The sequence below is a fragment of the Gekko japonicus genome, unplaced genomic scaffold (genome assembly GCF_001447785.1).
Source record: "Gekko japonicus isolate JY-2015 unplaced genomic scaffold, Gekko_japonicus_V1.1 scaffold1529, whole genome shotgun sequence".
NCBI classification, from domain to species: domain Eukaryota; kingdom Metazoa; phylum Chordata; class Lepidosauria; order Squamata; family Gekkonidae; genus Gekko; species Gekko japonicus.
The window spans coordinates 297,775-312,747 of record NW_015173717.1 but is presented as its reverse complement, the minus strand read 5'-3'; the positions used below and the strand labels follow the sequence as shown (position 1 = coordinate 312,747).

General features: G+C 49.8%; 1 protein-coding gene across 1 annotated transcript in view; it reads right to left on the bottom strand.

Moving 5' to 3' along the window:
* Window positions 1-2,215: 2,215 nt before the first annotated feature.
* Window positions 2,216-14,973, bottom strand: part of HEPH (hephaestin) — an 89,119-nt gene continuing 76,361 nt past the window's right edge. The window contains exons 17-20 of the mRNA XM_015423339.1: window positions 10,835-10,974; window positions 5,930-6,092; window positions 4,691-4,723; window positions 2,216-2,460 (exon numbers count right to left, since the gene is read on the bottom strand). Of these exons, the coding sequence (XP_015278825.1) occupies window positions 2,216-2,460; window positions 4,691-4,723; window positions 5,930-6,092; window positions 10,835-10,974 (581 nt within the window). The remainder of the gene's footprint in view (window positions 2,461-4,690; window positions 4,724-5,929; window positions 6,093-10,834; window positions 10,975-14,973) is intronic.

The window sequence follows — 14,973 nt, the reverse complement described above, 5'->3', positions numbered from 1 at the left end:
AACGAGGCAATGGCTGGATACCTTTGAAGTGTATGGCTCTCTCTCTTTTTGTTATATATATATCTTTAAAAAACTAATAAACCTTGCCCATTAACAATGGGCAAGCAGAGAAAGAAAAAAAAAGAAAAGAAAAATGTCAGCATACTTCAAGTTATTCAGATCACAGAAGCACTTCACCAGATGGCCCACCCCTTCTGTCAAAAACACACAAAGCAAATCTGTGCTGGAGGCTTAAATAGCTGTTTCCTCCCACCATGAAACTTCTAATTACCTCCAAGGGTGCTTCACAGATGACATTGTCCTTTGGACCCACACGTGTGTGTTAAGGGCTATCAAGTCACCTCCAACTTATGGTGACTCTATCTAGTTATGAGTCCCATTGCTCCCTCTAAGCTGAGTTAGTGTGAGCTAGCTCACAGTTTGTTAGCCTCCGGTTCACACATTTTTTGTCTTAGCTCAGGAAGGATGGCTCCAGAGCAAGCTAATTTATGCAGTAGCCCAATCGCTCACTCACAATGTTAATGCCAGTAGCTCACAAAGTACAATTTTTGCTCACAAGACTCCACAGCTTAGAGGGAGCATTGGTTATGACCCCCAAAACATCCCACCGTTAACTGCCTTGCTCAGGTCTTGCAAACTGAAGGTCTTTATTTTATTTATTTATTTATGCTTTCAACTTGTATCCCGCTCGAACTCCGAGGGGTCTCTGAGCGGCTTACACAATTTCATTTATCCCTATCTATGGCCACATCGTCAGGGGTGGGGGCTGCCCTACCGGCACCCAATGGTGGGACTCGCTGTTCTTCGGCTCGGCTCTTCTTCTTCTTCCGGTGGTCTTCGGAGTCGGCTGTTTTTTCCGGCGGGCCCGTCTGGCGCATGGTTCGTATCAGCCCGGCTCTGGCTATGTCCTTTTGGCTATGTCCTTTGTGGCTTCCTTGATTGAATCCATCCATACGTGACCTACACCAGAATAGGGACAGTCTGGGCACACAACCACACACTAAGCTCCTGCTGACAATTAACAGGGGATGTGTTTTCACTGGCGGCCACCCAACATGAGCAAGAAAGTGTGATATACTGAATTTTTTTAATATATACTGAAATATTTTTTTCATTTGGGGATCCTTCCAGTTTTGAAAACTGTTACTCATGTTCTTTTTGGGGGGTGTTACTCTTGTCCACTTTCTTCATTCTTTATTCATCTCCATATGTTCCAATGGGAAATATATTTCCAGCTGTGACTTTTGTCTGTTTCTTTTCCACCCAGCTAAGATGAAACTCAGAGGGACTGCACTCCTTATCCAAGAGTTCTTCCGTGCCAAATTTCAGGAGAAGAAAAGGTCCCTGTTTTACAGGCAATGAAAATTCTTTGTTGCAGAACAAGCCGAGGTAGATGTTTGGCAACCCAAAGAAGCAAGAAGTGTGTGGAAATGAGATAGAATTCTAGGGTAAAAAGCTTGTGTTTTAACAGAAGTATTACAAATTAATCTCTGTTCCAAACAACATGGAAGTTGTAAAATAAACTACAGCTGAAATTCCGCATCCTGGAAGTGGCAAACACTTAGTCAAACTCGCATAGTAATGGGGCTCCAGGTGCCCACCTTGGTATCTCATGATGCCAAGGCCACTCCCACACAGGCTATTTGCCCTGGGTTCAGTGCGGCTGGGGAGCAGGTTTTCCCCTCTGCTTCTCCACAGTATGGTAGTGCATTCATGTACCTCCTGGTCACAGACTTGCTTGCAAGGGGCCCGGTCACTGAACTTCATGGATGTGAGGACCGTCGACAGGCCAAGATGAGACAGAGACCTTCGTGCGGGGCTGGGCCAGTCACTACTTAGCCCTGTCTCATTCTGGCCTCACAACAACCCTGTGGAACAGGCCTAAATGTTACGCTACTGAGGCAGTAGGGCCGACCCGGGTGCTCTGAATCAGAGGGGAGACTCTGAGTTGGACGGCTTGTGGGTGTGACTGTCCCAGCTGGAGTGGCCTGCATCTTCCCCCTCTGGCCATGGGGCAAGGTGCCCACCTCCAACTCCATGTCGCCTGCAATGGAAAGTCTTCAAAGATAAGAGAGGAGCTTGCTGGGAATTGTTCTTCTTGGGCTTTCCTAAGAGGACCGTGTATTCAGTGGTTTTGACATTTGCTCTCCTTCCCCGCCCCCGCCCCCAAAGACCCTCCACGATGTTCCCACCTGTATGGCTCTAACCCCCCCCTCTAAATACTGTGTTTTTTTGTCGACATGAGCTTGAATCCTTCGTCCAGGATGGACCGCCGGTTGCGCCTCAGCCTCCTCTGCCTCTGGAGGTAAAGGATCACTCCCAGGAGGGTGCCGGTGACAAGGAGCAGCACAATCCCTGCAATGGCGAGGAGGAGGAGGGTGACCTCCACTTGCCCCGGGGCCACTTTGGCGCCAAACAAAAGGATCTGGCCAGAGTCGTCTTCGGAGTCAAGAGGAATTTCTGGGGAAGAGGAGTCACAGTTTAGAAAGCAGCGTGGCTTAATGGGGAGCAAAAGGCCTCCTCCTCTGCTCTGTGAGGAATCATCTGGAGGGAGGCCTGCTGCGCTCCAGCCCTCTCGGGAATGATCTGAGGGCTCCAGATACGTGGGGGGGGGCGGACACGACGACTCTGTTGCTACGTCCGGCTGGGAAACTGCCCACGAGTTCAAAATCTATCCTGTTAGAAGGAGGCTAGGGTAGAGCTCTACTTAATGAAGCCCCTGCTTTCCACGTAAAAGAAGTGCTTGACATTTCATGCCTATAAAAATAGACATTTAGTGTTGGAGAGGGGGGAATAGAAATATACTTAATAATAGCTTTCTTCTCAAATCTAAATTTACTGCTTTCAGAATATGAAATGTAGAACTTGATTAAAACTGTGCTCTTCGGTATATTTCTGAAATATAACAATATAAAAGCCTTAATTTTACTTAGACAATAATTACTAATCTACCAATAATTAAACATGGAACTCCAATTTGAATCCCACTTTAAGGGCTCCTAAGAATCTCTTAGAGTTCTCCAGCTGAGAAATTATGAAAACAAAAAGCAGAAATGGGTAACATGGTAACAAATCAAGAAAACTCTTATTATCTGGGTTTAGAAAATGTATGAAGACTTCAGCATTTGTTTTTTAAGAGACAAAGCCTAGAAGTTACACATACTTATGATGCAATAAAATGGGGCAACAAGGCTGGATTAGATGCAGGCTGCTGTCTTCTGCCTGTTTAACTGGGAGTAAGCCCCACCGGACATAGCGGGACTTGCATCTGTGTTACGTTGCCATCCTAAACAGAATTATGCCCTTCTAAATCAATTGAAGTCAATGGGCATAGAAAAATAACTCTGCTTAGGACTGCACTGTCAGTGTGCACAGGAACTGGTTGCGAGTGACTGTAGATAAAATATGGTGTTCTAAACCCATGTTTCTTTTTTATTTCTCACTGAATCTCATTAAATAATACACCTCTGAAATACTAGTATGCTAATGTTTATTTCTCTAACTGATGTCTGATGGATTTTCTTTTTCAAAAAAGATCTCAATTTCCAGTTCTGCACGTTTACATTGAGCTTCACAGACTTTAGCAAGTGGAAGAGGAAGAAGAAGAAGAGACTGAATTTATACTGTGTCCTTCACTTGGAGTCTCAGAGCAGTTTACAATCTCCTTTCCTTTGTCTCCCCACAACAGAACCCCCTGTGAGGTAGGTGGGGCTGAGAGACCTCTGAGAGAACTGCTCTTGAGAGAACAGCTCTGAGAGAAATGTGACTGACCCAAGGTCACCCAGCTGACTACATGTGAAGAAGGAGTGGGGAATGAAAGCTGGCTCTCCAGATTAGAGTCCACTGCTCTTAAACACTACACCAAACTGGCAGGTTTCATGAAGAGTGTGCGGGTGCACAAAAACTTTCCTCAGTTGATTTCACCTGAGGCAGAAGCTGCAACAGGAGGTGCTCAGCAGACCCCATACTTGGGAGAGGATCTGGACTCAGCATCAAGGCCTAAGATTTTAGTGATCCAGACAACTCCTACAGCAAGGGCCCAGAAGTGTAATCACAGTTGTGTAAATGGGCCACAACAATATTATTTTAAAATGTACTTCTTTTGTTATTCTGAACCAAAAAACTGCGGCATAAGACACTCTCCCCACACCTCACCCCCCCAATGTCCAATTTCTTCTATTAGGTTAAATTATTTATTTATTTGCCTCCTTTACCCCCTGCCTTTTCAGCCGTAGCTCTGATAAGAGCTGTTCTTGAAAAAGAGCAGTGTCTGTCAAGAGCTCTCTCAGCCCCGCCTCCCTCACAGGGTGTCTGTTGTGGGGAGGGAAAGGAGTTTGTAAGCCGCTCTGAGACACCTTTGGGCGGGGTATACATCCAATCTCTTCTTCTTCAACTCTTCCCAGTGGGGGATTCACAGCGGCTGGCATCGCTCCCCTCCCCTCTTGTTTTATCCTCACAACAACCCTCTGAGGTAGGTTAGGCTGACCACATGTGACTGGCCCAAGGTCACCCAGCAAACTTCCTTGGAAGAGCAGGGATTCAAACCTGGCTCTCTCAAATCCGCCTGGCACCCTGACCTCCACACCACACTGGAGTACACCACACTAACCCTTCCAGTGGCTCAGAACAGAAACGTCCTTCACCATCTGGGGCCCTTGAGATGTATCTGTGGGGAAATGGAAAGTCTTACCTGCATTGGAATCCGCATCCCAGAGCACTGGACCTGCCAGGAGATAAGTTTACAGAAGGAGCAGTGTCTTACTGGACAGCAGAAAAGGAGGACATTTGACAAACGCCCCCTGGCCCCACTGCAGGAGAGTCAGGTCTGGAGCCAGACGGGGATGTGCCCTGGGCCCCCTTGGGTGCGCTGGCGAGACCTGGACTGGGGCAGCTGTTCCTGCAGGGGACTCTACTGAAATGAGCAGGAAGTGGTCGCGCATGGCGGTGTGGTGCGTGTACAGGCCCCAGCCCTCCCCATGCGCCTCCCGGGGTGCTAGCTCCAGCTCCACCAGCTCTCTCCATGAGCTCGAGCGCCTGCCCACCCCTTGAAGAAGGGCAGGCCCACCTGCTCCGTGGCTGACCCCCTGCCCCACCTGACTCCGGGGACGTGCATCTATTAGGGGAGCCAGGACAGACTGCCCGGCCGTCCTGCCCTGGAACTCTGCTCAGCCCCAAGGGCTCACCGTTCCCTCTGCTCTGCTCGTTCTTGGGGTGGGGGGTGGGGGGCTTGTAGTCCCAGGCACAGGGCTGGTGGCAGCGTACCCGGGGGGGTGGGGCAGCTGCCAAGGCCCAGGGCTGCTGGTGGGGCCCACACTCCCCTCTTGCCGCCTGTCTAGGTGCCCCTCCCCAGCTGTTTGCCTGAAGTCGTCAGCCACCCATCCTCCCATTTGCCCAGCATCACTGGAGAAAGGCATGTGGCACACAGTGGTGATGCTGTGGGTTCCAAACTGCATCTCTAGCTGAGAGAGAGGGCAAGACTGGGGGTGGCACTTCCGAGAAGAAGGGGGGAGATGCCCCAAGAGTAGCAATCTGGAGACAGACAAAGGTTGACACTTAACAGGAGAGAGAAGGGGCTGACCTCAGTACCCTATCTACCTGTCTTCTCGCTGCCCCCGCAGGGTTGTCTTCTTTGTATGACAGACATTGCCTGTCCCAGCAGGGGAAAGGGTGTGCAGGTACTGCACGCAACTGAGCATAGATAGTGGGAGGGTTTAGGAGTGGGAGAAGGTGGGGGCCCTGGGGGATGTCTGGTGGGGGGAGACAGGAACCCTCAAAACCTGGAACCGACTCTGCCCTGAGGGCCTGTACGGCAGAGTCATGCGCTCGCAGCTGAGCCTGGCAAGCTCTGCAGAGTCAGCAGGCGTGGAAGCCGCATAGCTTCTGTGCCAGGTGGACTGAGCCCCTTGCGTGACTGTGGCGGCTACCTTACCTGGCCTGGGTAAGACAGTGAAAAGGGTCTCCATGCCGGCGTGGATGTGATCGGCCACATGGCAGTGCAGCAGCCATGTCCCAGGGTTGCCAACCAACATTTCCACCATTTCAAAGGTCCCAGGAAAGAGGTCCACGACGTCTGCTCTGTAGCTCTTCCCGCTCTGTCACAAGGAGAGTGAGTGTCAGCTTGGAACAGATTTGGGTAATGTAGGGAACCGGCTACCTGAATCTCATCAAAGGGTGCACCAAGTCTGCACCAAAAAAAAAAAAAAGAAGAAGAAAGACCAAATCAATAATTGAAAGATTTCTTTCGCAAGGCAATAATTTATTCTGCCTCTGCGCATCATTGGGGAGGGGCGAAGAGTTCTGCAAGGCAGGGAAGCTCATATCTGCTCGGGAAAACACCTGGCATAGGGGTATTGGCTAAAGCTGATCAGAAGAAGCGTCATTACTGTAGAACAAGAGTGAGCTTGGGGCCTAGTCCCTCCTCTAGAACAGTACCTGCCAGGCAGGGTTCCCATTTGCCCGCTTATAGCAGGAGACCTCCAAGTAATTAAGTCCTGACCATAGAGTTCCTGGCAATCCCTAGAGCTACCCAGAAGTGACAAAGGGTGGTTCTAGAAATAGCCAGAAACTCTGTGGTCTGAACTTGTCTATGTTTTTAAATGATGCATTTTATTCTATTACTGTAAAATGTATACTGCTTATCAGTTTTTGGAAGCCGCCCTGAGCCCCCCTGGTGGGGAGGGCAGGGTAAAAAGTGAAATAAATAAATAAATAAAACTTCCTGTAAGTTGATGAGGCCTTTTTCTTTTTAATTTTTCTCCCTGGATGCTGCCCCCCACCACAACCCCCCTACCAGCTGCCAGGCACTGTCTGGCAAAACTACTGTCAGGACCTCTCCTTGGCCAGGCCTGGATCCAGGAATGGGCTCCTTGTCTGAGGATGACCAGGATGAGCCAGTAACCACCCCAGGGGGAGATCAAGGGCCCAGGGGGACACCTGGCACCACTATACTTCACCCCAGCCCAGAGCTCCCGGATCCTGACACCTTGGTCAAAGGGCCCTGAAGCCTCAGCTCCAAGTGGTGCTGCCATCTGGCCAGATCCTGGAGCAGCAAGCCCCGTTCCTCAGAGTGCCAGATCACCACTCGCCCCATGGAGCGAGAGCAGCAGATACAGTGGGCCCATGAAGAGGCACCTCAGCAACAATAAAGATTAGCAGCCATCCTCCTGCCCTGGCTGGAGCCCAGAAACAGGATTTACGCATAAGCTAAATAAGCTACAGCTTAGGGCCTCGCAATCTGCTGGGGCCTCAAATAAAAACACAATATAAAAAATGATTTCAAATATTTAAAAGGCGTATATATTTTAAATTTTTCTGAGACCAGTAGGGGGCCTCTGGGTTTTGTATAGCTTAGGGCCTCAGCAAGTCTAAATCCGGCCCTGCTCCTCTTCAGGATATTTAAGCCCTGGTTCAAGAAGTGTGTTTATCTAGTGAGTGTCTGCTCTGCCTATGAATAGGGATGCAGCTACATTCGGACGGACTGCACCGCTGCCCTGAAAACCAGACTGATGAGCCTCCAGCTATGGTGCTGCAGATCCTTCTTTCCCAGGAGGCCAAAGTCTCAGAACCCTGCTGCTGAATTCAGAACAGACCTAGCCTGGAAGTGCTGTTATTCTCTCACGAAGACTGGCCTCAGAGAGATCTCTCTAGGTCTCCTGTGGACGAGTGGTGTACAAGGAGGGTCCACTGCACTTCAGACTCCACACATTCTGCCCCAAGGAACAAGTGGGCACCAGGAAACACGCTGGCGGGTGCCTCGGTGGCGATCACTGTTCTAGCCTACGTTCCAGGAACAACAATTGTGCCATGTGAAGATGCTTTGCTAGGGAACTTCCACGTGTTCTAGAGAGCCAAATGTGAGTGCACACAGAGCCCAAGATGAACGCAGCAGGCCGACACCTTTGAATTTGAGATGTGAAGTTTCCTTTGTAAGGGAAGCCAGAAGCCAGCGAGTAGGGTTGCCAAGTCTATTTACCTTGGCAGCGGGGGAGCCTTGCGGGGCTCCGGGAGCTGTCGGTGGATGTGTGTGTGTGCACGCTTTACGCGCGCGCCGCCAGGACGTCACCGGAAGTGACGCACGACGTCGACACGTTGAGGGCGTGGCCCCGATCGTCGGAGGGAAAACCATAGAGTTTTCCCTCCGACGATCGGGGCCACGCCCCCAACATGATCGACGTGGTTGCGTCACCTCTGGTGACGCAGCCACACTGTGCTTCGGGGGGGGGGCAGAGTCCCCCCCAGGGCCCGATTCCGCAGCTGCGGAAATTGGGCCTCCAAAGCGGGGGTTTACCGCCCCCCCGCCCCCACTTGGCAGCCCTACCAGTGAGCCAGGCCACATCTAGGGTAGTAGCTTGGGGTCACGTTTCTCCATCACGCACCAGACGCGGGTTTGGACTGCAGGAAGACAAACTTTGAGAAGCCGACAGGGACATACAGCTGTGCTTCAGAATGCAAACTGAATGCGCTGGAAATGCTAATGAAGCACACGTAATAGCCCTGGAAAGTCCTGCAGCACACAAGACTGTGGTTGCTGTGTTGCTTCGGCTCTAGCTACTGACTCGTTCTGTTGCTATGCAGTGCGGACATTTGCTCTCCCAAGGGACAGGTCGATATGGCCCCTTAGGCTCCTCTGGACTTGGCATCCTATCCTTTCCACTGGTTTTGGTTTATCTCAGTTTTGTATTTAGTTTTGGTTTATCTCGGTTACCTCAATGTCAGTTGTTTTTTTCACATGCTATTTGTACGCTGTGAGAGACAAATAATGCTGAGGGAAGCATTGGTCTCAAGGGGGGAAACTCTGTGTCCAGAAAAAGAAAAAGGAAATCATTTCTCTCAGGGGAAAAGGAAAGCCAAATAGGGATGTTTGGACTGAACTAGATCACTTTGGATATTCGGTCCACACCTTGCGGCAGAATTTCCTCCTTCTGCCCTGTTAATTTAATACATTTTATGCCACCTCCCAACCAAAGTTCTTAAGAAAGCTTATGATAAATTACAACAATTATAACGGCAATAAAAACATAGGGGGTCAGTCTAATCCATCTAAATTTTTACGCCCATAAAAGTGCCAAAAGTACAAAAGCAAAGCAAAAGTCCAGTCAAACCAGCAGCTCAGCAGCATCAACAAGGCACCCCACCAGCAAGCCAACAAGGAGGAAAACACTAGTCCTGTTTCTTAGTTTAGAAAGAAAAGAAAAGCCAAGCGGCCATTTAAGTCTGTCAGAGCACAACAATAACACTTGGTCTTGTGATATCTAAAAACAGCTCGAAGGAATAACTTTCCCATGATGTCACCAGCCATCGATTGCTGACAGACAACTGTCCAGCCATGTAGAAAGGGGGTTCTTTAAGACCCCAAATTTTACCACACATGAGAGTGGAGAAAAAGTTACACCACATTTTTAGAACCACAAGACAACTGGGCCACCACTCCTCTGGTTTTCTGGTTTTCTGTATTGGTTCAGTGTAAAAACAGTATGAGTCAAAGGGCTCATACAGATGAGATCAGGATCACACATCTCAGTCTCCCCATAAAACTTTTCCCACGGACACATCTTTACTCCTTTAGAATACTAGCAGCAGAGCAACAGAACCAAACAGCAGAACCAAGGAGAGGCTGAATGATTAAATCTCCTTTCCCTGCCGCAGGGGTCGTTTCATAGAAAAAGAGCTAGGGGAACTCATTAGCATAACTCATTATCATATGCCACACCCCCTGACATCACCGGAAATGTGTCATAAGGCCACACACCCTGCCCCCAACGGTCCCGGCCGCCGCCGGCCTTGCAGTTCCACTGCTGAGCCCCATGAGGGGCCCGGCGGTGGACCTGCAAGGCCGGCGGGAGTGCAAGGAAGCCCCGCGAAGGCCCTCCCTGGCCCCAGGCAGGCAGGGGTGGGGAGAGGCAGGGAGGAAGCAACTTACCCTCCCTCTTCTCCTGCCTCCTCCTGGCTGAATGAGGGCCGGAAGCGGGGCGGCCGGAAGCAGGGGGCGGGGCTTCGTCATGTACCCCACCCCCCGTACCTCACCCGGGGGAACCACGATCCCCCGCGATCCCCCCCGAAATGACCTCTGCCCTGCCCTGCATGGTCCCAAGGCCAACTGAGGCTGCACAAACCTGCAAGTTGCATTTTACTGGTGGACCAGGATGCACGATCTGTCTGAGCCAAACCTGCCCTACTTCCTGTGCCTGTCTCCTGATCTGTCTCAACTCATAATAAGCTTTTGTCCTGCAACTCTGTCCCCTAAAGACCATTCCACCTTCCTGACCCTTCCTCCTGAAGCATCCTGTCAGAATGACTCAAGTGGTACCCTTCTCTCTCATCCTTCAGACCACTCCTAAAAAACTCCTCTTTTTGTGAAGCCTTCGGCTAAAGGCCTTTCTTTGCTAATCTGCATCCCTCCCTTCCCTTCCTGTTCTTCTGCTGTCATCCCCACTGTCAAAATGGTGGATTGCAACCACCTTGGGGGCAAGAACCCCTTTTTTTACCTACTCAGGATCTAAAGTGCTCTGCAAACTGATGGTCTTGTAACAAAGAATAACATAACCACTTTAACCTAAGGCATGTGTTTCCACCACTCTGCTGTGGCTGTAGACATTCAAACGGATCATCAGACCCTCTTGTGCAAACTGACACCCTGTGCTTCTGGGAAATGATGGGCCTGCAGACCCTATTCAACGCCTTCGTTTCAGTTAAAGGAAACACCCGTAGAGCATGGGAGTCTTTCACCCTGAGCTGAAGGCTCATCAAAGCTCTTCTGCTTGTTAAGTATGTTAAAAAGCTCTGCCATCCATGTAAGGCTCACACAGATGTTTGGTCAACCAGTAGAGAGTCTTACTCGGTATAGGAATGTCTCAGCATGAAAATGAACGGTGTGGATATCAATTTCCTGGCCCATTCCCAGCAGGTACCAGTTCACCCAGTCTCCTTGGTACATTGTCAGCCCGGGCAAGTTTGCATACAGTTTACCATTGATGGCTGTGGAAGGAAGAAAAGAAAAACAGTCTGTTTAGGTGACAGGCATCTCCCCTTTGTCTAATACTCTGGAGTGCAGGAGATGGGCAGAGGCCCCGTGTTTGTGTGGGCAAAACGTCTGAGCCAGTAGCAGTTGCAGAGCAGACAGAATTCAAAAACAGTGATGGAGAAAGCTTGACCAGTTAAAGGCATAAAGAAGGTGGCTGCATGACTCAGTGCCTGAGTCCTTCAGCAAAAGACAGAGAGATGGTGGTGAGATTCCAATGCATCCGGTTATCAAAGCCTTTTTTGACCAGCTGAGAGCCACCAGGCTGCCTCCACACAGAGATCTTCCCCAGCATGGGCGGCAGAAATGCACGAAGAAGAAGAAGAAGAAGAAGAAGAAGAAGAAGAAGAAGAAGAAGAAGAAGAAGAAGAGATTGGATTTATACCCCGCCCTTCACTATCCAAAGGTGTCTCTTTTTTTTTGAAGAAGAAGAAGAAGAAGAAGAAGAAGAAGAAGAAGAAGAAGAAGAAGAAGAAGAAGAAGAAGAAGAAGAAGAAGAAGAAGAAGAAGAAGAAGAAGAGATTGGATTTATACCCCGCCCTTCACTATCCAAAGGTGTCTCAGAGCGGCTTACAGACTCCGTTCCCTTCCCCTCCCCACAACAGACACCCTGTGAGGTGGGCAGGGCTGAGAGAGCTTTTGACAGAAACTGCTCTTTTTCAAGGACAGCTCTTATCAGAACTACGGCTTGCCCAAGGTCATCCAGCAGGTGCAAGTGGAGGCGTGGGGAATCAAACCTGGTTCTCCCAGATTAGAGTCCGCGCACTTAACCACTTCCACCAAACAGTAAGTGGAAATGTTCAGGTAAGCAGGACTTGCCTGGTTCCCAATTTTTCCCCTTTGAGCCAAAAAAAATAAACACCTGATTTTCTCCAATTCAAAGGGGAAACTGCAGGGTGGCTGTGGGCAGAGCATCCCTGTGGGCAGTCTACCCGCAGCCACCGTGCAGTGGTAACAGCTAAAGACTTTTTTTAAAAAAAATTGGAATTCAGAGGAATGAGTAGATTGTGGCAGTCGATCAGGGTTCTCCAACATGGCACCTGTGCTGCCTACCACTATTCCCCTGCTGCCTGCAGAACTTAATAGGAGGTGGGTGGGGCCATAGCATTTTGCAAATCCTAGAGTGCTTCATGACTTTTGGTTTTCACCAGAAGTGATGCCAATATGATGCCAGTGCACCAGTGCTTCATGGGCTCAACCAGGAAGAAATGTAGGACTAGCAGAGTCAGTGAGAATGTCTGCACAGGTTTACAGTGTTTTGCTGCCACCACTTCCCACTGAAGTGTCTTGCGGAGGGTTTTTAAGGGTTGCCGTGGCAGGCAGCTTCCCACCCCCTCACCCTGACACTGCCGCCTGCTCAACTGGAAGTGACATCATGACATCAGTGATGCATTTCCTATCCAGGCCCCATCCTTGAATTGTTCTCAGGGACCATGAACAGAGGACTAGCAGCCCTAACTGGATGACTTGAGCACAGAATGTCAACGGCTTTAGAATGCAGTGATGAGAAAACCTACAGCTGTCAAAATACCTCCCCCCCACAACAAAAACCATCCATTCTTAACTCTACTTCGGCTGAAACTCTGGGCACGCTGAGGGGTTTGGATCTGTTAATCTGGTAACCTTAAATTCTGGAAAATATTTGGTGGCATCCAGAGTTGCCATCCTTTTTTTACTTGCCCGGCTCCTGGGCCTTTCTGCAGCACCCTGCTCACACGCACACACAGGTTTAACATAAGAACATAAGCGAAGCCATGCTGGATCCGGCCAATGGTTCATCTAGTCCAGCACTCTGTGTCACACAGTGGCCAAACTCAGGTGCCATCTGGAGGCCCCCCAGCGAGGCCAGGACACTGGAAGCCCTCCCACTGTTGCCCCCCCCAGCACCAAGAAGACAGAGCATCATTGCCCCAGACGCTGTGTTCCACCTGTACCTTGTGGCTCAGAGCCACTGATGGACCTCTGCTCCATAGGGTTATCCACTCCTCTCTTGAAGCTGCCTCTGCTTGCAGCTGCCACCACTTCCCATGGCAGTAAAATAAGAACATAAGAACAGGCAAAGCTTTTTCTGATATAGACATGAAGTAACGGGAAAAGCTTCATGTGCAACTTTCTGCAGGACAGACCGCTGGCCGAGGCAGAGCAGCAGACTTGGGGGGGGGGGGGAGGCAGCGACTCTCCGGGCTCCCATAGGCCTCTCCTGCCAGCAGAGTAAATGCCCCAAAAGGCTCCTGTGGACACTTCCTGTTTTGGGTTCCCCCCCAAGCAATAACGAAAGGATGGTTTGGCCTCCCCAAAAGTGGAGGACTGCCCTTTTCTCTCTCTTTTTAATTTTTATTTATTTATTATTATTTTATTTTATTTATTTAAAAAATTTCCATGCTGCATCTCTCATCAAGTATGGCAGCTTAAGACAATTTACAAAAAATCTGACTTGCAGTACCAAACAAAACAGCCCAACATCTGGACAATCCCATGTGTAAATTAACTTCCAGAAGCCCACCTAAAAAGGACAGCCTTACTTTTTTTGTCCTGCAAAAAACAAAACAAAAAATAGCCGGCACGGGATTCCACAATGCTGGGGTTGAAATGAACGGGCCCCCACTGTGACCAATGGATCCACGAGGGGGGATCCACGAGGAATCTGAATTGGCTCATGGTGGGAAAGTACTGAGACTTACTAGTGATTTCAGCTCTCATACTTTATTTCAGCTCAGAACAAGAGGAGAGTACCCAGCTCGCAGGCTGGTTTATATGTGCGCAAACCCCGCTCCCCAAACACACCCCCACACAAGTGATTGGCTATTTACAGTGGCCGAGAATTCCATAGGCTCTCGGCCAGGAGCCTAGCCTGCCGATAGGTGCCAGCTAGGATCCGCTTGTCCCATTGTTACTGAGAACGAAGCTCAGTCGCTTCGCCTGACCGCGTGGTGAAATGGCTGCGCACGCGGTCTGAGATGGATACATTACAGCGGCCCTTTGAGTAAACCAGTCTCAGACTACGTAGGGCTTTGAATGCTACAACAAGCTTTTTGAAGTGTACCTGGAAGCCCATTGGTAGCCAATGTAATAATGGCATGTATCCAGCTATCCGTGGACTTCACAGAGTGGGGCTTTTCTGATTTCCCCGCCCTGCCACAGATCACTGAGATCCTCAGCTGTTGTTTCTGGGGGGCGGGGGGGAGCAGTTGATCCTCAGGAACAGCACAGGGAGCAAGGTGAGGGTCTGCAGTGGGAGGGGGGAATTGACCAGACTGAACCCGCTCTCTTCCGGGAATGGAAATGCCAGTTCATTGGAAGAACTGCGTCGCTGGAAACATTCTAATGTGCTCCCACCTGCATGCTGTAACCAATAGGTGAGCTGCCCTGTTTTGCATCAGTTGACGCTTCTGGATAGACTTCAAGGGTGGCCTCACATGCAGTGCACTGCAACAGTCTGCCCTCAAAGTTTAGCCTTTCTTCGGTAGTCCTGGCCCCCAGTGGCCCAATTAAAAGTGGCTCATTTGAAAAGCACACCTGATTACAGCTTTCAAGCAGAAAAGCACAATGAACCACAGTATCTGAAATATTTTTGGTCTCCTACACACACTTCCTTGGAGACATCAGGAACGGAAACAGGAAGGCTGTTGGGGTGGCATGGAGACGCATCCAATTACGGCTCTTCTGTTAGGCTCCTGTCAGTTAGATGTTGTCACATTTGGGGCACAGTTGAGTATACTATTGAGTCAAAAAGGGATTTTGCTGCAGGGCAGATCTGATTTGTTTTGTTTGCCTTTCTCTGCAGCTTGGCTTGGTTGTATGAGTCACCTCCAGCCCCTTGCTTTGTACATCAGCTTGCGTCTGCTGTCAGCCCACTCCGTGCTCCCGGCTCTTGATTTGAGGAGAGCTCGTTCTGCCTTCCAGCAGGGGTCTGAGCTCAAGAACTGTTTTGTTTATTTCAGTGCTATGATTTTATT